Here is a 20,487-nt window from a genome sequence, read left to right as displayed (position 1 = left end):
TTTGAAAATAATTACAAAAAGTTGTATTATTATTATTATTATTATTCAGTAATAAAAACAAACAAAAAACTACAGCCTGATTAGGTACAAATATGGCCCAATATCTGACCATATTTAATCAAAATATTAATTTGATTAATTACTGATAATAATCAAACATGCAAATAATAACAATGATAATAGCTGATAATAGCATATTAAATTAATAATTGTTTCAATTTAAAAATCATAATTTAAAAATAGACAAAAATGTATTCAAGATAAAAATACAAATTACTTTTATTATTAGGCTATAATTATTAGCATATTATTAAAATAAGCTAAAGTTATGACAAGGAATAGGCTAGCCTGCTGCCCTGAACGAGAGAGAGAGAGAGAGAGAGAGAGAGAGAGAGAGAGAGAGAGAGAGAGAGAGAGAGAGAGAGAGAGAGAGAGAGAGAGAGAGAGAGAGAGAGAGAGAGCAGGGGCGTGTTTTTTTCTTTTCTTTTTTCTATATGAGAGATTACAGTCCTCTGCATAATATTCTCGGTTCGGTTGTTCTGACATATTTTCAAAGCACTCTGCCAAAAAAACCCCAAAAAACAACAACCACAAAAGGACATTTTGATTATATTCTTTGTGGCTTCAAAGTCACGCTACAAATTATACCGCGGACCGAAAAGGACATTCTGCATCTGTCAGAAAGAACTATGAGTGAGGTGAGTTCTCGTTTGCTATTTTAAGACTGTCTAATAAACCCGGCTAACTTTAAAAGTTCGTACAATTATATAAATCTATAGCATACAGTTCAATGTAAATTAATTATTTGTTGAGACAAAAATGACTAAATCATTTGCTGTCAACCCACGTCTAATTTCTCGTCAGTAGCCTAAAGATGAGAAATAGCCTACAACCCTATATATTTTTTATCTTTACTGAAATTAGAGGTTGGTTGACAGCTAAACCATCGCTTCATGGTTTTTAAAGTGCTTTTTACTCAATGAGAAAACATACACCTTTAGATTTCCTTAGTTTAAAATGAAAGTGATGCTTTACATTCTTTTTGTGTGTCTCATTAATTGCCAATTAATAAGTGGCTCATGGGAGCTTGACCTTGCTGATATGAGCTTGGCTAATTAGCAGATGGAGATTGTGCCGTGAGGCTTGTGTGTATCAAGATATGTGTGTGAGTGAAAATAAAGTGCTGGCTGAGGTAATGTAGCAGAGAAAAAGTAATGGCCAACACACTGAGAGCCAGCTGGCAGGATGGGATCTTTTCCCCCCTCATCATCACGTCTTTTAAGTGTGAAAGCCAGAAGTGTGAAAAGTCTTACCTCCATAACACTCATATGACCTACTTTTGGAAAATTAAGAGAAAATAAACAACAGAATGGCATACACGCACACAAAAAAAAGCCATCTCTTGAGACCAAAGTTGTCGTTTTATGCTCAAAGAGATTTTGTCTGACAGCTCGGAGAGTGTGGTGGATGTATAAGGTGCATTAAAACTTCCAGGAGAGAGGAAGCTGAGACTGGTTTAGAGTTCAGGATAAGGTGAAGATGCTTTTATTCCAAAAAAAAGGCTTAACGGGGAAAGGGCTGCAGCGATTTGCATTTGAAAGAGTCTCTTGCATGCAGCATGAGAGAGTGAATAATATGTGTATATGTGAGTGTGTATGTGTTTAGGCAATGTTCCATTTCATCTCCGTTGATGACATTTTCTGTTTTCAAAAGATAATGTATGAGAAGTATTTATAGAGTATCAGCAGCTTATGCAAATATCACAGTGTTTCTCAGGCTTAAATGACAATTCACTGCTGAAATTATAAGGATTAACATAATAAATACATGGACACAAACTGACACATTTTGGATGTCAATGTCTATATGAATAACTCAAATCTAGGGCATCATCTCAAGGCTAATTTGTTCTCATAATTGAAGAAGCAAGGTCACAGATATGCTGAATGTATTTTGGCCTCAAGTAGTTTACTCATGCTGTAGACATTGAACATAAGGATGGTGATGTATTCTCTCTCTAACATTATACAACCACACTCTTTAACATATATTGAACAAATACCTGACATTTGTGTGCCTCAGAAACATAAGCATGTAATAACCCCGTACTTTAACTATCAAATGTCAACAAGGATAAAGGAATTTTTTTTTATGATTATTTATTTATTGCAGGTTTGAACAAGGTCCACATATGTGACCATAAATAACTATGTACAAAACCAGGGTTTGCTTGTGAAAAATAAAGTAAAATAAAAATAATAATAAATACAAAAATAATATAAAATAAAATAAGAAATTAGTATAAATAATAATAAAAATTGGGGGGTGGATTGACAACACCAGCACAGCTCCAGGATTCTCCCTGCTCCTCCTTAATTTGATTAAATCAGATAAAATCAAGGAAAAATGAATTTAAGGAATATATAAAATGTAAAAATACACACACACACACACACACACACACACACACACACGAAGCTTGCATGCCATGGGGATCCTCTCCAGGGCTGAGTGCCACTGTACCAGATTGCACTCAGAATTGAAAAAAGGGGGATTAAACCGATGGGGATTAAGGGGTCTTTATCACTCTGTGTCCTTACACACACATGATAAAGCCCATATCAGGTTTTAATTTGATGGCAGACCAAATAAAAAATTCAGAGTTGTTGTGATTTGTGTTTTTACTGCATGCTCTCACAATAAACCTGATCAACCTGAAAGCTGCTGCCTCTTTCTTGCAGAACAGTTCATCTGATCCTCCCAACAGCACCCAGGGGCCCGCCGCAGATGGAAAAGGTTTGTTTATGCATATTACAGCATATTTCAATTTTTCATGATTTACTTCTTAAAAACTCCTCCACATTTTGTTCTCTACCAGAACTGTCTGGTCACATTTACATTTGTTGCTTACCACAAAACAGATCAGTTCTTTTAGCTGATTTTACCTTAAAGGATCGGTTCAGTTCTCTCTCCAACATCTCAACAACAACTGCACATGCATACCCATGAGATCTCAAGCATGTGTTCACTCAGCGTTCGCTTCTTTATTGCATATCTAATGAAGGTTGGTTATTCCCATAAGGTTAGATTCAGCCAACATATGGTTTCATCTCACCAAAGCCCTGATGGAAGCCCCATCCGACTAATTAAATTAGCTCAGAAGAGACTTGTCATTATTTACTCACCCCTTATGTTATTCCTAACCTGTATGACTCACTTTCATCAGTGAAACACAAAAGAAGATATTTTAAAAGAATATTTCAGTTGGTTTTGTCCATGCAGTGGAAGTCAATTGGGTGAACTATCCCTTTAAGCTGAAGTGCGTAATTTATTTGTGCACCTCTAGTGACGCCCCCCAATCTCTACTGGTTGAATAAATGAGAACTACAAACAGAGCGCTGCTGTGATGACGTATTTTTGTAGGCCAATCATCCTGGTTTCCTCAACAAAACCTAATAGGATTTTTCCCTTGGCTTTTGGATAGTTGCGGAAAATAGGCTCTGACCAACAGAACTTTAATGCATTTTGAAGCCGAAATACTAATCACCAGAAATAAAAAGCTAAACATATGCTAAAAACGAACAACACCATGGTCACCACCATTAAGCATCATAAAAAAGTTAGTTTGCAAGAGTGCGAATAATAAACACGAGGCTGTAAAAGCTTTTTTTTGTCTCTGTGATGTTTAATGTTCTCGACAACCTCTGTAGTCCCATTTACTTGGTTGCAACTGTCTTTTTTAAGACAAGTAAAAGCTTTAAATAAAAAACACAAGAGAGTGTTACTGATGAATTTTATGTCCAAAAAATAACATGTGGAAATATCTTGAGCTTGTGTAGAGCACAGACGGTATTTCAGGAATTTAATCAAAAACAAAAACAACCCCACTGACTTCGGGACGATGGAACCGGAAGTGCTAAAATACTATAGTTTCTGGGTTTTGGTCTACAAAAATGCATCATCCCTAAAAGACCAATAGTTGTCTCTGTAAGCTGAGATACAAGAAAACTTTATAACATCGAAACAAATAGACATCAAAATGCACTGTACTGCTAGAGATATTAGAACAAATACACATTTTACAGTTCTGTGGTATGAAAATGTATAAACAATTTATGTATATGTAAAACAATTTAATATGATTTAGCCTATATGTCTATGGTGTTTTTAATATGCTTTAAGACAAACCATGAGCAAAGTCATAAGACATTACCATAGACCCTTTTCACTGTGATGACGCGTTTTAACGGTCATCAATATCTTAAATCCTACAACGTTTTTGTATTTTCATTAAAAAATAAAATTATATATATATATACACACACACATTTATAACACTAATACTTTGTATTATATTACTTTTGCATCAAATTACCGCTGCTGTGAGGGTGTTTCTAATACAGCGTCTATTAGAGTGACGGTAAAATTAAAAATTTTCTCTCTTTTGACTGCATTTTGAAATCAGGTCAACGTGCGGGCAGGCTTTAGCATATCATTAACTAACCACTCTGAAGCAGGTGATTCTCAAGAGAAGCCAGGTTATCCTGGTATTTTTTTCTGTTGATATGAAAAATCGTGTACATTTAGCAGGTGAATTATGTTCAACTATATGACGCATATTATGATGAATTATACGCCTTTCTCCACTGACGTTCCAAGTTTTTCAAAGCGTTTCTAAGGACACTGATTTTTAGAAAGCAGACTGAGATAGTGAACGGGTTTGTGTATCCTTAGTAACACATCTGTTTGATAATGTAGACAAGGAAAAAGGCTAATCATATTAATTACCATTATGTGTGCGCCGTTTTACCATTGTGCAGAGTTTACTACAGTAAAGTTGACTTGACCCTACTGAGTGTATATAGCTGGTGTGAGTGTGTGAGTGAGTGGAGGCGGGTCTAATTTGTATATTCATTGCTCACCATATATACTAAATGAAGCCAGGGTGTAGAGTTACAATCAAGCTATTTTAAGGCATGACAGTTTTTTTTTCACAGGAAAAAAACTAAATATGTCAAGGGATTAAATTATTGACTACAGGGGGGGCTTTAAGACCTGAATTGGGACGCAGTGGCTTCAAAAATGCAAGAAATATTTCCGTTTCGTTTACTATGCCATTAATGTTGTCAATATTTGCGTGTCATGTGCCCCTCAGCCGCCCAGGAGAAACCGGCGGACAAAGCGGGGAAGCCTCCTACGCAAGAACCCGAAGAAGAGATCGACATTGATCTGGAGGCGCCAGAGACAGAGAAAGCAGCTTTGGCAATACAGAATCAGTTTAGACGCTTCCAGAAGAAAAAGAAGTAGAAATGGGAAGCCTGAACGAGAGGAATCGGTGGACAAAAACGCCTTCCACAATGTTCACAATGGAAAGAGAATTAATAAGGAAGAGACAGGAAAGTCAAGTGTGGGTGGGAAATTAGGGGTTTGGCAAACAAATGATAGCCCTGTGGCATCAACATGCTGGGTAGATTAGAGTTTAGGACATAAGAATAGGGAAGGATTTTCACTTTAAAAGACATGGCAGATTCTTTTCTCACTATATTTGTCTAGATTTGTCTCCATCCTCTCCTCTCCTGTAGACATAAATATAGGAATCGTCAGTTACCGATATGTGCAACACACATCTGTCATTTAATGTATTTAGTATCATTGATGCAACAGAACAAATGTAAGTGATATTAACTTAAGAATTCAAAGGGCAGACCAAATGTTGCACTGACTGCACTTACAGTAAAACATGTTGGCGTGTATTATAGTATCAGTATTATAGATATGAAGTAGCTTAGTTGTAAATCTATTCTTAGAGTACACTCTAAAAAAAAGGCTCGTAATCATAGGGGAACCTTTTTTAGTGCTATATAGCACCAATTTTGGTGCTTCAGTGGTTCTTCAGCGGTTCTTCAGAGGTGCTATATAGCACCTTAGTCGAAGAACCTCTGAAGAACCGCTGAAGAACCACTGAAGCACCACTGAAGCACCAAAATTGGTGCTATATAGCACTAAAAAAGGTTCCCCTATGATTACGAGCCAAGAACCATTTTTGGTGCAATATAGAACCTTTTTTTTTTTTTTAGAGTGTACGGTTATTTTTTGTTTTTTGTTGAAGTGACAAGTGATTAAAAAAATTAAGAAATCTTTATATCAACAGCAGATCAAATAATGATTATTTGATAACAGAAAAAAAATATTATAACCTGATATTCTCAGAAGAATTAGCAATAGCAATATCTTGCATATTTATGCATTTTTAACAGGAATCAAGACACACTGAAGTTTAAAATTGAATAGCAGTTCTGTTCAGTTTACTGTAGCTGAATTTAGCACAAGGTCATGAACCTTTTTAAGTCATGTCATACTCACTTAAATGAGCATTAATTCCTTTAATTTTTGCTTTAATACCAGAAGTCACAGGCATGCAGTGACATCCTTGAATTTTTGAGACTGGTGACTCAAATGAAGATGATTATCAAGGAAAGTGTAACTTTTTGATCTATTTTAAGTGTCTTTCTCTTTCCCCTATAATTAAAGTGGTCTCCACAGATATCTCAAAATAGCTCGTAATAATGAGAGCAGTATATAGAGACTCATGATTATCTTGCAGTTAATGGGACAAATGATGTCTGTAATTGCATTGAGATAGGTGTGATGAAAATGTCATCTGCACTTGATCGTTTTCAGATAACCACTGGCAATGCAATTATTGAATACATCTGTTATTATCCTGTACATTTTATATAAATTATGACACATTTGACTGTTGGTCAGATATATATATATCTCCTCCTGTATTGCCCTGTACTTCTTTTCCTCTGTGTGTGTGCTCGTGTGTGCTTGAGTGCTCTTTCCTACACTTGTTTCTTTTTTTTCCTCAGTGTGACTCAGTGCTTCAATAGAAAGAATTGTATGTCCTGACCTGAATTGTATGTACTAGGGGCAGTGAGTAGATGGTTACATAAAGTACAGAACATTATATAACATTAGTTTGCTTTTTCTCCATCAAACATATTGAATTTTCAAGCATATTTCAACATCAATAATTATTGTTGCAGTAGTATTTTTTTTAACCTTCGATCTAAACTAGTTAATGCAGGTGTAAAGTGAAATGAACAGTAAAAAATAAGTAGTTATTGGATAACCCCAAATATTTATAACTAGTTTTACAGCTAACAGTTTTACTGTTGCTGTCCCCTAATGAAGTAGTCAAGAGTTACGTCATTTGAAGAATGCACGTTTACTTATGTTTGGTGCTGATATGTTTAGGACTGGATGTGTATGTCATCCTCATACAATCTAAAATCTTGCCAGAGATGATGATGCCTGATACTAGTCTGACACAGGTTTTAAAAAATATTTTTAAAAACCCTATACTATTATTTCAACAGCAGAGGGCAGTCTCTCTCTCTCTCTTTCTTTCAATCTCAGGCAGTGTCTCTGCTGTTGAAATTGGGCTGCTTTTAAAGGTAAGGTAAGCAATTTTGGAAAGGCTAGCAATAGAGTGGTGCAGGTATGTATGGAAGCTTGTTTACGCCACAGAATAAAACATTTTAAAAGATAATTGTGACATTTGATCTCACAATTGTTCAGGTTACATCTCAGAATTGCGAGATATAAACTTGCAATTAAAAATTATAAAGTCTGAATTGCGAGATATAAATGTGCAATTACAAGTTATAAAGTCAGAATTGAGAGATATAAATGTGCAATTACGAGCTATAAAGTCAGAATTGTGAGATATAAAGTCAGAATTGCGAGTTATAAAGTCAGAATTGTGAGATATAGTCAGAATTGCGAGTTAAAGTCAGAATTGCGAGTTATAAAGGATATAAAGTCAGAATTGTGAGATATAAAATCAGAATTGCGAGTTATAAAGTCAGAATTGTGAGATATAAAGTCAGAATTGCGAGTTATAAAGTCAGAATTGCGAGTTATAACGGATATAAAGTCAGAATTGTGAGATATAAAATCAGAATTGCGAGTTATAAAGTCAGAATTGTGAGATATAAAGTCAGAATTGCGAGTTATAAAGTCAGAATTGCGAGTTATAACGGATATAAAGTCAGAATTGTGAGATAAAATCAGAATTGTGAGATATAAAGTCAGAATTGCGAGTTATAAAGTCAGAATTGCGAGTTATAACGGATATAAAGTCAGAATTGTGAGATATAAAATCAGAATTGTGAGATATAAAGTCAGAATTGCGAGTTATAAAGTCAGAATTGTGAGATATAAAGTCAGAATTGTGAGATATGAACTCGCAATTGTGACTTTACATCACCCAATTCTGATTTTATAATTTGCAATTGTGACTTTATATTCTGAATATATCTGAGTTCTGAGTTCTATATTCTGAGTTATAAAGGATATAAAGTCAGAATTGTGAGATATAAAATCAGAATTGCGAGTTATAAAGTCAGAATTGTGAGATATAAACTGCTTCAAAATTAGCATTTTCGTTATGTGAGTGTGTGATTTATGTGGTAGAACAAAACGCCAAGGTATAGTCAAGTTATGTTGACCACAGGTGTTATTTTACACATAAATCGAAAAACTCCAGTATAAAACCCCATAGGAAAATCTCGAAGGAACCAGCAGCGAATTAGTCTTCTGGGCTCTGATGTCATACCTACATCTATCTATGGCAAGCTATAGTGTTTGCTTTTAAAGTATAAGATCCTTTCCCACCTCCCTTCAGAGAGCTCTCCAAAGCCACGCCTCCTCCAAAACACATGAACGCACACAGCCAGTGCAGAGTCTGCAAATTTTATTTATAAACCACTTTTATGCATTGCATAAATCCATAGAAAAATAACCATCCCAAACCATGTTGTGGAAAAATGCTAAAAGCAGTAAAAGTGTAGTAAAAGATTTGGTAACACTTAGTTTATGTTCCATTTCTCACTATTAACTTGTTGCTTATTAACATGCATATTACTAAGATATTGGCTGTTTATTAGTACTTATAAAGCACATATTAATATGCCTCATTCTGCATGACCATATTCTACATCCCTTAATCCTACCCAGTACCTAAACTTAACTACCTTACTATTAATAAGCAGTAATTAGTAGTTTATTGGGGCAAAAGTCGTAGTTAATAGTTAGTTAATAGTGAGAGTTGGACTTTAATCTAAAGTGTGACCAAAGATTTTAAAACCATGTACAAAAATAAATAATAAAGAACATATCAAAAATATATTACAACTATGATGCATAAAAACTTTTTTTTTGGTGTGGCTATTTTTAATTTAGGGAGCAGAGAGGATGAAATAGGATCAGAATCCAATTTTTTGGGGGATAAACAGAGTTTAGATTGGCTCCAACAACTGCTCATTTACAGTTTTCACACTCAGAAAGAGAAGCCACAATCTTTAAATGCTTTTGTACCTATATGATCTTTAGTGCACTCTGCCAGCACTGGTTTAAGGTGTTTGATTAATGTAAAGTCACTGAAGAATACTTCCCATATATAATGCTGAGGAACTGAAACAAACAGATTTTTGTGTGTATATGCGTTTAAAACCACACCACAAAATTCTGAGTCTCAGTTATAGACTACAGGTCGCAGTGAACAGGTTGAGAATAAAGTTTCTGATTCATACTGTTAGTCCAGATTCTTCATTACTCTGGTCTGCTTTTTTCACACTAATTCTCTAGAATTTAGGTTTATAGTGCTTGCAAGACAAGATTATACCTTAAATATCAATGTTCAGTGGTTTGTTCTCAGCCGAAAACCCTAAATATAGAAATTAATTTAGACATTTTCATGTTAACACTTTCAGATTAAATTGCGGTTTCCATTTTGATTCTTGTGTGTAGCACACAGAAAACAAAATTCATTCATGATAGTAGGGTTGGGCGATATACCAGTAGACACGATTAACTGCTAGAAATTTGTCAACCGGTATAGATTTTGGGCTATTGTCTCTATCGCGGTTACCCTCACATGGCGTTGCTGTGCTACACAGTTATGAAAGCGTATTGCTTGCATGCGCTTTTAAGTATTGCTTATTAAGTATTTATAAGCTATTTTAAATAGTTGAAGCGCAGTAAGCAGTGAAAGATAACTAATTTTGCTATATTCGTGTGCTGTCAGACTCAGAGAGACCTTTCTCAGAGCTGACTGAGAGACGTGCACACATGAAGCCACTGTTCATAAAGTGCTTGAGAACTGAACTGAGTGCTTTTTGACGACTAATTGAGCTTGAACGGTTAAATACACATACTTATGAGTCAAAATGACCATGTCTTTGCAAGTTAACAATCATTTATGTACTAGGTGAAAGTAAACCGTTGAGAAAATGCACAAGTATATTGGATCCATGCAGTTGGTCTTAAAGTGACAGCATCCAAATGTACCTGCTGTCGTATAATTTACACGGTATAAAAGTGTTTTTTATACATTTGATTACTTCATACAATTTATTTCTTATTTCTAGTGCTTGAAGTTTATCAAGCTATTTCATTTGTGTATTTGTTCTTTTGCAATTTGTTTTCCTATTTGCTTGTAATTAGTTTCTTTGTATTTTCTTTATCACTATTTACTTGTCTTCAGTAAGCTTGAGAGGTTTTTTTGTACTTAGGCTAGTATTTTTTTAGTGACATTGAAAATGGTGACAAGAATTATGAAATTTCGATGGGATCAAAAAATGTTGATATCATAAAAACATTATTATAACTAAATAAAAATAACTATATTGTGATAGATATCATTATCATGACATAAACACACTATAAGGTTATGGTCATATCGCCCACCCCTAATGATTTGAAGCCTGAAACATAGTATTACTTAAAACTAGGGCTGCGCAATATATCGAAATATCGCGAATGTACATATTGCAATATGCATATCGCAAGGACACGCAATATCTGAATGATTTTAATAGGCTACTTCAACATTGTGAAAAGTGTCCGTTTTAGGTTGATGCATATAGCAGAGAATAGACCGAGCACACGACTGTTACTTATGTGACTTGCTTGACGTTAAAAAGAGTTATTAAATGCAATAACTTGCGAAAAACAACTCTGTGCTGTCTCGCGCTGTCTGCTCTGACACACACACCGAAACGTGCGCACAAGCCGTTCTTTTTTTTGTTTTGTTACACACTCGAACTGTCAAATGGCTGTCTTGATGAGTATTCATGTAAACACAGTCGCTTATGCTTTAAGGGAAAGATATCAGTTGGGGAAAGAAACAGATTTTACACACTTAAAGCAATATCGTATCGCATATAGCATTATTTAACAAGGATATCGCATATCGCATTTTTCTTCAATATCGCACAGCCCTACTTAAAACTTAAACATGAAACTTGAGTTGTCTTGCATCCACTGGTATTTACTTCTGGAAACGCAAATCTAGTTTGTGCAATCCTCTATCTTACTTCTCAATATGCTGTATCATCTGTCACTTTTTTGTGTTTGCTTGAATAACACATAAGGGTTTCTAGACTTCTTATCCCCGTTGAATTCACTTAAATTATCCAATTTCTGTCTCTTTAACCCAGACGTGTTCAGTTCCTCTTATAATCTATGATCCACCCCCTGTACCATGTCTTCTTTTACCACATTCTGAATCTTTCCTGGTCTTTCCAAATCAACTTCATTATTCCTCTTCATTTTTGTTTCTTTCCAATTTTTCCTTGAAAATCTTTAAATTTGATTTGCCAACCATCCTGCTTTTGTTGTTTCCATATGTTAGCCCACTGTTAAGACTCACTTTTTAATATAATTTTTTATAATTGCTTTTTGCTCTTTGAATGCTGATTTTCTTTCTTTTTGGTCTCTTTTTCAGCCTCTCCTGTCTTGCTTTTGTTCATTTGCTCCTGTGTAGTTTTCTGGTCAAGTTTCTCCTCCAACTGATCAAGTTCTTGTTCAAGTAGAGCCAGTTTAATAGGATCTGACTCACATTTGCTTTCATCCTCCTCCTCTTCTTCATATTCTTCCACTTCAATTCCATCCATGGTCTTTTGAAGCTGAGTCTTCACTTTGTTCAGTTCCAGTAGGCCATGTTGAAGCTCTGTGCATACTTCTCGGATCTTGGAGGCAAATTTGGTCTTGGCACCTTTGCGGAGTTCATTGGAGTCTTTGGCAAGAAAAAAGACATCCAAGGCAAGAAAGAGAGTAGACATGACCCCTGTGGTGATACTGATGGCCCTGGCGGCTTTGGCTGCACCTCCAGCAACACCTAGAACTTTGACAGTGCTTATAAGCCTTTCAGTGTTAATCAAGAGGGCTTTACCTGCTCGTCCACCTTCCTTCATCACATGCTTTATGTTACGGCTAAGACTTGTGTTGACCACACTCTCAGAGTACTCCTTAAAATCCCATTCTTGCAGGGTGATCATTCCTTCCTAGATACACAACAGACAAAATCACAAGCGAGACAGAGGCCCTTTTTACACCTGGTATGAAAATGCGTTTTGGTCGATCAGATCACAAGTGGACGACGTTAAATACAGGTGTAAACAGGGTCTAAAATGTTTTGAGCTTGTCCACTTTCTAAAAGGTTTTGAGCTTGTCCACAGTGTAAACGATTTCGTAGTGTAAACGCTCATGTGGTCAAATGTGTTGGAACAGCCGCAAATGACCGTCTACTCTCCGCCTACTGAACTAATGTGCAAACATTATGGGAAGTGCACTAGCCAGACGGGATTTAAACTTCAAGACCCAGGTTTGGTTGGAAGACGAAAAACGCACCAAGCACAATGTTCTCTCACCATTGCTAATTTCTAATTTCAGCATTCAGCTGGTATAATATCGATGCACCATAGAAGCAGCATAATAATATGTCAAATAAGAGCAGAAACAAAAGTTGATGCCCTCTGTGTGTGTTTCTGTTGTCTCTGGGCACGTTCATATGTAAATTGCACAAGCTTATTTTGTCCATTAGATCGAAAGACCCGATTGACCAAAACACATCTTAATACCAGCTGTAAACAGGGCCAGACAGAGGGATAGACAGGCAGACAGATAGACAGACAGACAGACATACTTGCATGAATTCCAGACAATCTCTGATGTCATTGATCTCATTCTGGTAGCCCTGGATTATTTTCTCCACCTTCTTGCGGTCCATTTTGGATTGAACAGCATCAGTGATGTTAGCTGTGGCTGAGGTGATGCTCCCAGCTGTTGCCACACTGATACCCACCGCAGTAACGATAGTAGAGGTGCCAAAGGTGAAGGGTGCCAGGATGAGGCCGGTAATGGTGGCTATGCCCCCGGCCACACTAGCCACACCTCCTCCGATAGCTGCGCTCACAGCCTTCTTATGGAAACTGTCAGCAGTGTCTGCTAGTGCAAGCAACTCTACAATGCGACGTTGCAGAGAGGCTCCACGCTGGTTGAACAGACTGACAAAGAGACGGGCTGCCATGAACACACGGTCTGCAACAGCCTCGACAGCCCTAAGAGACAAACATTGACAAAACAGATCAGTGGTCATAGGAGGCATTTAGACAAGTTTTGTGTTTTTTTTTTAAATCCAAATTTACTCACAGTTCGTCATTATCCTCCTGAAAATTAGCTGTTTCATTCCATTCGCTCCAACCTGATAAAAGTCAGTAACTCATATGAAATTAGTGAGGACATTATTTTATATTTTAAATGGTGCACTGCAGCTACAAACACACATACAGATGGCTGTTATAGGCCAATGTGTCATGTCTTATACCGTTTTATAGTATTCTGCCATTAAGTCATGTTTTTTAGATGCTGTGTTTAAAATGCTTGACTTTTAACAATGTGTCTGTACTATAGTATTAAATTGTGGTCTGTGCAGCTGAACATGTCTTATGTAATTGCCCCCTAAGAAACGGGTCAGGTAAATCAAAAACTAGCCTAATTATACAAGGACTTCTTTAATCCTTAAATGCATGAAACTTTTGCTAATCATTATTACATTTTCGGGTCTTTTGTGACCCAGATATAACCCATATGGCTCTCTAACTGCTGCAATAGTATAAACCTCTCTGAATATTTTAATAACAATTATAAAAGAATAAAATAAGGCATATTTCATTATCTTTTGGAACTTGGAAGGGTTCAGTTTAAACGGATGCTTTTTCCCATCATCAGAGCTCATTTCCCCAGTACATTTAGCATGTGGCTCATATTCGCCGTCTCAACCATATTCTCAAAAATATATTTTCAACAATATTTTGATCGCTGATCTTCTTCACCAGATCCACCATCAAATGACAGTGACAAATTGATTTGATTGCCTACAGTTCTTGCTCTGCAATAAATCACTGAGCAATTTCAAATTTCGCAAAAGATACTTGTGTATTCTTTTGTTTTAAGCCTGCAGTAATTATGAGTGAAACATCCCATTGTCATTGAGTATCAGACATTGCCATCTTGAGGAATAAAGGTCAATTGCACTTATTGAGCCATCAGAGATTCAATTAATTGTGAGAAGGACCTGGCTGCAACCTGCTGCAGAATGGGGTGGGGCTACAGGTCTCGCTCCGGCCCAAATTTACTCTGATTAGCTTGGTTGTCTTTTATAGGCATAGGAAACGTGTTTGGAGTTATCTTCACTATAAAGCAACATTCTTAATATTAAAGTTTAATGTTGAGACAACATTAGCCTACATCCCATAATGGCAAGAGAAATTAATTCTGAAATGCTTATTCGTGGTTGATGGTGTACACAAACCCTTAACTTAAGTTAAAGTAGAGTAAACTAATAAATTATCATAGGTTTGTAATGCGACACAAATATGATAGACCTAAAATTGGTTAGAGCTCAGTCAGACATTATTATGAATTATACAGACTTGATCTGAGAATATCATATTACTCCCGGATCTTGGCTCATTTGAACAGGACAATACCAAATCAAGTATTTATTGTTCAGGTGACATCTTGAAGGATTTGTGAAACTGCACAGCTTTTCCAGTTCATATAGATTTAAATGACATATTCTCAGTCCTACACTGACTACAGTACGAACACATTTCCTATCATGTCTGCCTATGAAAGACAATCGAGCCAATCAGAGTAGATATGGGGCGGAGCGACACATGTAACCCCGCCCTGTTCTGCAGGCTGCAGCCAGGTGTACTTGATTATTGTTGCACAGAAAAAATAAATACCTTGGGTTTATAGTGACCCTATACACTAAATTATTTCGAAAACAGACATTCTTTTATAATTTTTTTCTTGTTATATTGTTTTTAACAAAACAGACTGAGGAATACTAAGACGGATGATGTATAAGGATAGTAAATGACGCCCCGGGTCGATAAAGACCAGAGGTATGCGTTTAAGGGTTAAACAGAATAGCAGACTAGTCTTCTAGGCAACCCATGATGAGTGAATTAGGAAAATATGTAGTTTTTCCACATGCATAATGCGCTTCAATAATTTGATTCAACTCACCCTCAACAGTTTTCCACCAGTCCATCAGGCCATCATCCTATGAACAGAGAACAAGAGATAAATAAAGGTTAAAAAGATTATATAACCAGCCAAATGTAACAATATTGCATATATATATATAATATACCTCATCTGTCTCTAAAGAATTTAAATCAGTTGGGTAGGCAGCCATTTCCACTGGCAGGATTTCAAAAGTACAGTCCTTTAACATTCAGAGAATAAGATATTATACAAGTATAATGTGAAGGCATAATGTAATATCGATGCACCATAGAAGCCACATAAAAATATGTAAAATAAGAATAAAGTATAATCATTTGCAATATGTATATAATACTATATACTCTTTGCAATTATAACTCACCTCAGTTGTCTGAAGTTGCTGCATTTCCACTGGCTCCTCAATTACATCTTCTTGATCGGAACACTATAGAAAGATTTTAGAGTATGATTATTCTTTTGATGTAAACTATGAAATTATATATATATTTTTTAAATATGTTACGATACCTGCATACTGGGTGAAAATGTGGACTTTTTACGTAGAGTTCTCTTCACTCTAAATGACACAACCTAAAAGGAAGTGAACAGCAAAGAAGAGTAAGCAGAATATGTGAACTAACACTATAAAACATTTCAAGTGCAAACAAAAAGCCCAATTCCACTACTGTCTGCGGCATTATGATGAAAATTATCATTGGTTATATGTGTAGTTTATTGTACTGATGGGCTTCTATTTCCTACAGTATTACCGCCTGTGTATACTGACGAGAAATCAAGTGATGCTCTATATAAAAAAAGACAGAGAGAGGCTCACCTTGGTATTACTGTTAGAGAGTTTTATATCATTATTTGCCATGCATTTTCTGGGCATTGCAATAGATTTCTAGGACATAGAGGAAACAGTTCAGCATTTGTTGCACGACTTCATCTACTTTGCAGGTAACTTAAGATCATTATCGATTTGGTAAAGTACCTTTTCAGTGCCAGTGTCAAAGAAGCTATAATCCCAGTCAACACATTTACTGTGCTCACTTAGCGGATCCTACATATGGAATTAACTGTCATTTTAATTTTATTAAAAATAAAAAATGTATTGTAAAGACTGTCAACAATATAAAAATACAGTAACAAAAGGGGGAGGCTGCGTTACCGTCTCAGCAGAGAAACGTAATGCCGGTTTTGGGGAACTGCGGAAAGTGCCACTAAGCTTCCCTGAGTTATCCTGCACAAAAGGGACAGTAATTGTGAATAGCAAATGACTAAGCAATTACAATACACACACACACACACACACACACACACACACACACACACACACACACACACACACACACACACACACACACACACACACACACACACACACACACACACACACACACACACACACACACACACACACACACACACACACACACACACACACACACACACATTCTGTTACAATACAAAGGGCAGTCATAAGCACCTTTAAGTTGTTGGAAGAGAGATACAAGAGGTCGTCATTTCTGCCCAGCAGTTTAATGTGTAATGGTGGGCTGTCCTACAAGAAGAAAGCTTGTAACTACTGTGCATTATCATCTGGAAGGTAGGGGTACCAATGCAAAAAATACACACATAAACACTACCAATAAATATACATACATATGCTAATTATTTATTTATGTTGTTGTAGCAAAGTACCTCTTCAGACGTGTCCTCAGTTCCTCTAGGAAATGTTTGGAGAAAATTAAACAGGGAATTTCCCTCCTAATGAAATGAATCTGAGAATTAGAATTACATTTTGCATTTTGTTTGACTTTGAATTCATGATATATGGCCAATGTGATTGGTCCCAATGAACTTCAGTGAGATTGCAGCTTACAAGACTCTCACTGGCTGCATTTTTCAATGGCGTTTCTTCCTGTAAATGGACAGAAGATCTGCATATTACACAAAGCTAAACAAATTATATAATAATTTAGACAGTATTGCAAAATGTAAACTTTAAGACATTAATTTAGGAATCAATGACTGCATGAACAAGATTGCAGTTTTGCAACACCTTGGTGCTGTGGTTTTCTGTTTGGTTGTAATTGAGAGCTGAGGCTGAGAGTTCTCTATGTTGTAATGATAGTTCTTCCTTTTAAGAAAGAAAGAGGAAGGAAACATCAGACACAGTATTTGTAAGCTAAACCAAAATTTCAGGTAGCATTATTCTGTGTAATGTGTAATATCAAAGGGTGATTTTTACAGACTGAACAGTGATTTTTGTGGACACAGGATGGGCCACCTGAGCTTTTGTGGTGTCCATAGAGCACTAATTTAATTTAATCCAAACCAAACCTATTGTGTTTACAACAGACCCAACAGACCTTATTGCTGTGTTGGTTGGACAGACTGTCAGTGGTGGCAGTGAAGCCATCCTGTGGCAAACGGAAAGATCATCTCTAAAAAGCTTGCATTATCTTCCCTATCAGATCATAATCAATAGCTCAAAATGTATATGCAACTCTACAGGCAAAAATCTAATTTTATCATATCATCCTAATTTTAAATTTATTAAATTTGACTGTGTTACACAATGGATGCTAGCAACATTTTGATAACTCAATGCTGTTCAATATCATGGTCAGGCCATTTACTTAAATTACACTATGAATTTTTTATTTGTATGTCATCAATAAACATATTGGCTTAAATTTGTTATTTTAATGTTCTACCTCTTGTGCAGGAAGACTCATCAACTTTTTAGAAGTTCTGTTAAACAACTGGCTGAAAACAGCAGCTTTCCCCTGACACATAAAGAAAATGTACATGTTCTACTAACATTTTCATTGTAAAAAATGAATTGGATATAAATATACACCACTTATGATAAACATCAAGAATATCATTTGATGACAGACCTTAGGTCGGTTGTTGTCTGTTTGTTGATCATTGAGAGCCGAGAGCTCACTCTTAGGTAGCATGTTCTGGGAAAAGATGTTAGCTGATTATTCTCAGAGAAAATACCATTGCTATATTTGTATATTCTACACATTACAATACTAAGTCAGATACTTCCTTTTTTGCATTCTGTTTATATTCCAAAAAAGCAGTATTCTGAGAAATCAAACTATAACATCAACTCTATAAGTGCTTTAAAGATAGAACCTACATTTGGAAACTGACCTTAATTTTGCTGTTCTCTAACAGACCGTCATTATTGCCAGTGAGTCCACCACGCACAATATTTTCATCCTAGAGAACAAAGACATAGTTAACTAACCATTGCAAATGAAAGCACGGATATTACACAAGAGTCAGGCTACATCAAAGTAATTACCCTAGCGTGAATGCTTCCAGTTCCTACACCCTTAAACATGTACTGTCTCGTCTCAGATGAGTGCTCAGCTGCGTCTGATCGCCGGGACATTGAATCTGCTTTCTCTATTAGCACAAGCAGATACAAAAACACAAATACACACAAGCAATACACAAATTGTGACATCAGTTATGTATGTGGCTGCTAAAATGTATTTGAGTATTTAACTGTGACAATGACAGATTACTCACCTGAATAATTGTCCTCTGAATCATGTCACTGTCAACTTCACCTACATAGGAATATTCACTATTTACAAATCACTTTATGCATCATACTTTTTTAAATATCATACTTTAAAATGACCTTGAAGGCACACTGCTTCTCTTTTAAGTATTTTCTGAAAGGTAATCTTATTTAGTCCTGAAAGGGGAAACAATGTCATAGCATAGGTTGTCATTCTCTGGGATGGACTCTAAAATTCAGGACTTGTGTCCATGGATGTTATTCTGTCAGACCAGGCCCACAGAGATTAAAATTAATCATCACATCCAACCAACTTCAAAAATGGGCATTCAGCTCCAGACATTTTTAAGAGGTTCTAGTTAATTACTTTCTTGTTCATTTAAACCTACATGTAATTTATATGTTATTTTATGCTTGCTTTTTTATTCATTTAAATTAAACTTTCTTTTTCATGTTTTTCTTGTTCTTAATTGATCGTAAATTGTACTTTCTCTCTTTATTAAACACTGAAATATCATTGTGTATTAAATGTACAATACAAATAAACTTGCCTTGCCTTTTCATGTCAGGGTCGTGGGAAACTTGAGCCTAAAGGCAGGGAAACACACTGGACGGGTGGCCAGTCCATCACAGAGCTAACACACAAAGACCCTCGGATAATTCACTGACTCCAATTATGTGAAAATCTAATAATCCATAGCTCTTAATCTTGACAGATTACAAATTATCTAGTATCAAGTATCAAATATTATTTATAATTTTAGATTTTCTTTAATTTATACAATTATTTATATTACTTCATATACATTTTAAAATAGCCAAATCTTTAAATAAATCATTTTAGCAAAGTCACCCTGGAACTGACAACGAGTGAATAATTATCATTTCTTTTTTCATGTGACTTCTTCCTTGCCTCATTTTAGTGTGGGAGGTCTGGGTTCTTCTTCAATTTTCCTTCAGGAATCAACCACAGCACGTATCCATTTCTAACTAAAAAACAAGTTTGCACAATGTATGCAGCAAAGGAACGACAATGATGGATATTATGAAGTGTTCACACGCAGGAATGCACTGTAAAACAATCCTAAAGAACGCCAAACACTGACATAATTCATGTCATGATCTGACACAAACAACATCACACGCGTCAACGCCTATAGTGCTCACGACGCTTCATTAAATGTTATTTGTTGGTTTGCTCACTTTTTATACTTTCATACAATATTGTTTCAAACAACAATGAATGTAGAATTCCGTTGTTATTGTGGATTTTTATAGTCTGTGAGCGAGCGTCTTATGATCTACTATCATGACACTGCGCATGCGAGCCAAACACAGGAAGACACTTGACTTCACCGAAACTTGACTCTATAGTTTATAATAAACATATAGAATTGACACGATATTTCGCGACCATATTTCACCGTACTGTTTTGCCTACCTTGTGTTCCCACGCGTACACAGCTAATGAGAAATGGTCTGTCAAAACTTTGTCAGGCTCCGCCCGGTCTGTGGGAAGTAGCCTAATAACAGAATCACAGCGAGACGGTTTAACAGGGTGA

At 35.9% G+C, this 20,487-nt stretch overlaps 2 protein-coding genes across 5 annotated transcripts; one reads left to right on the top strand and one right to left on the bottom strand.

Annotated features, from left to right (window-relative positions):
• Nucleotides 1–512: 512 nt before the first annotated feature.
• Nucleotides 513–9,164, top strand: pcp4l1 (Purkinje cell protein 4 like 1). The gene is made up of 3 exons (XM_079818799.1): nucleotides 513–698; nucleotides 2,742–2,796; nucleotides 5,156–9,164. Exons 1-3 carry the CDS (start codon nucleotides 690–692, stop codon nucleotides 5,305–5,307), a joined length of 216 nt encoding a protein of 71 aa, XP_079674925.1. The 5' UTR covers nucleotides 513–689; the 3' UTR covers nucleotides 5,308–9,164.
• On the bottom strand, nucleotides 8,750–20,450 carry apold1a (apolipoprotein L domain containing 1a). 4 transcript variants are annotated; one of them, XM_079818767.1, is made up of 23 exons: nucleotides 20,367–20,436; nucleotides 19,839–19,915; nucleotides 19,477–19,560; nucleotides 18,931–18,971; nucleotides 18,701–18,804; nucleotides 18,547–18,615; nucleotides 18,282–18,347; nucleotides 18,096–18,167; nucleotides 17,748–17,798; nucleotides 17,438–17,515; nucleotides 17,258–17,296; nucleotides 17,077–17,142; nucleotides 16,862–16,936; nucleotides 16,544–16,615; nucleotides 16,367–16,435; nucleotides 16,208–16,276; nucleotides 15,901–15,963; nucleotides 15,755–15,817; nucleotides 15,518–15,592; nucleotides 15,391–15,427; nucleotides 13,504–13,555; nucleotides 12,998–13,412; nucleotides 8,750–12,356 (listed from the first exon to the last, which is right to left on the bottom strand). In XM_079818767.1, exons 5-23 carry the CDS (start codon nucleotides 18,788–18,790, stop codon nucleotides 11,739–11,741), a joined length of 2,139 nt encoding a protein of 712 aa, XP_079674893.1. In that variant the 5' UTR covers nucleotides 18,791–18,804; nucleotides 18,931–18,971; nucleotides 19,477–19,560; nucleotides 19,839–19,915; nucleotides 20,367–20,436; the 3' UTR covers nucleotides 8,750–11,738. The 4 variants fall into 4 exon arrangements, with proteins under 4 accessions (XP_079674893.1, XP_079674894.1, XP_079674892.1 ...); XM_079818768.1 differs by having other exon boundaries at nucleotides 19,482–19,560; XM_079818766.1 differs by lacking the exons at nucleotides 19,477–19,560; nucleotides 19,839–19,915 and having other exon boundaries at nucleotides 20,367–20,450.
• Nucleotides 20,451–20,487: the final 37 nt, after the last annotated feature.

The sequence above is a fragment of the Gobio gobio genome (assembly GCF_949357685.1).
Source record: "Gobio gobio genome assembly, chromosome: 6".
Classification (NCBI taxonomy): domain Eukaryota; kingdom Metazoa; phylum Chordata; class Actinopteri; order Cypriniformes; family Gobionidae; genus Gobio; species Gobio gobio.
The sequence above is the reverse complement of the archived record's forward strand: the minus strand, read 5'-3'. Positions and strand labels throughout refer to the sequence as shown.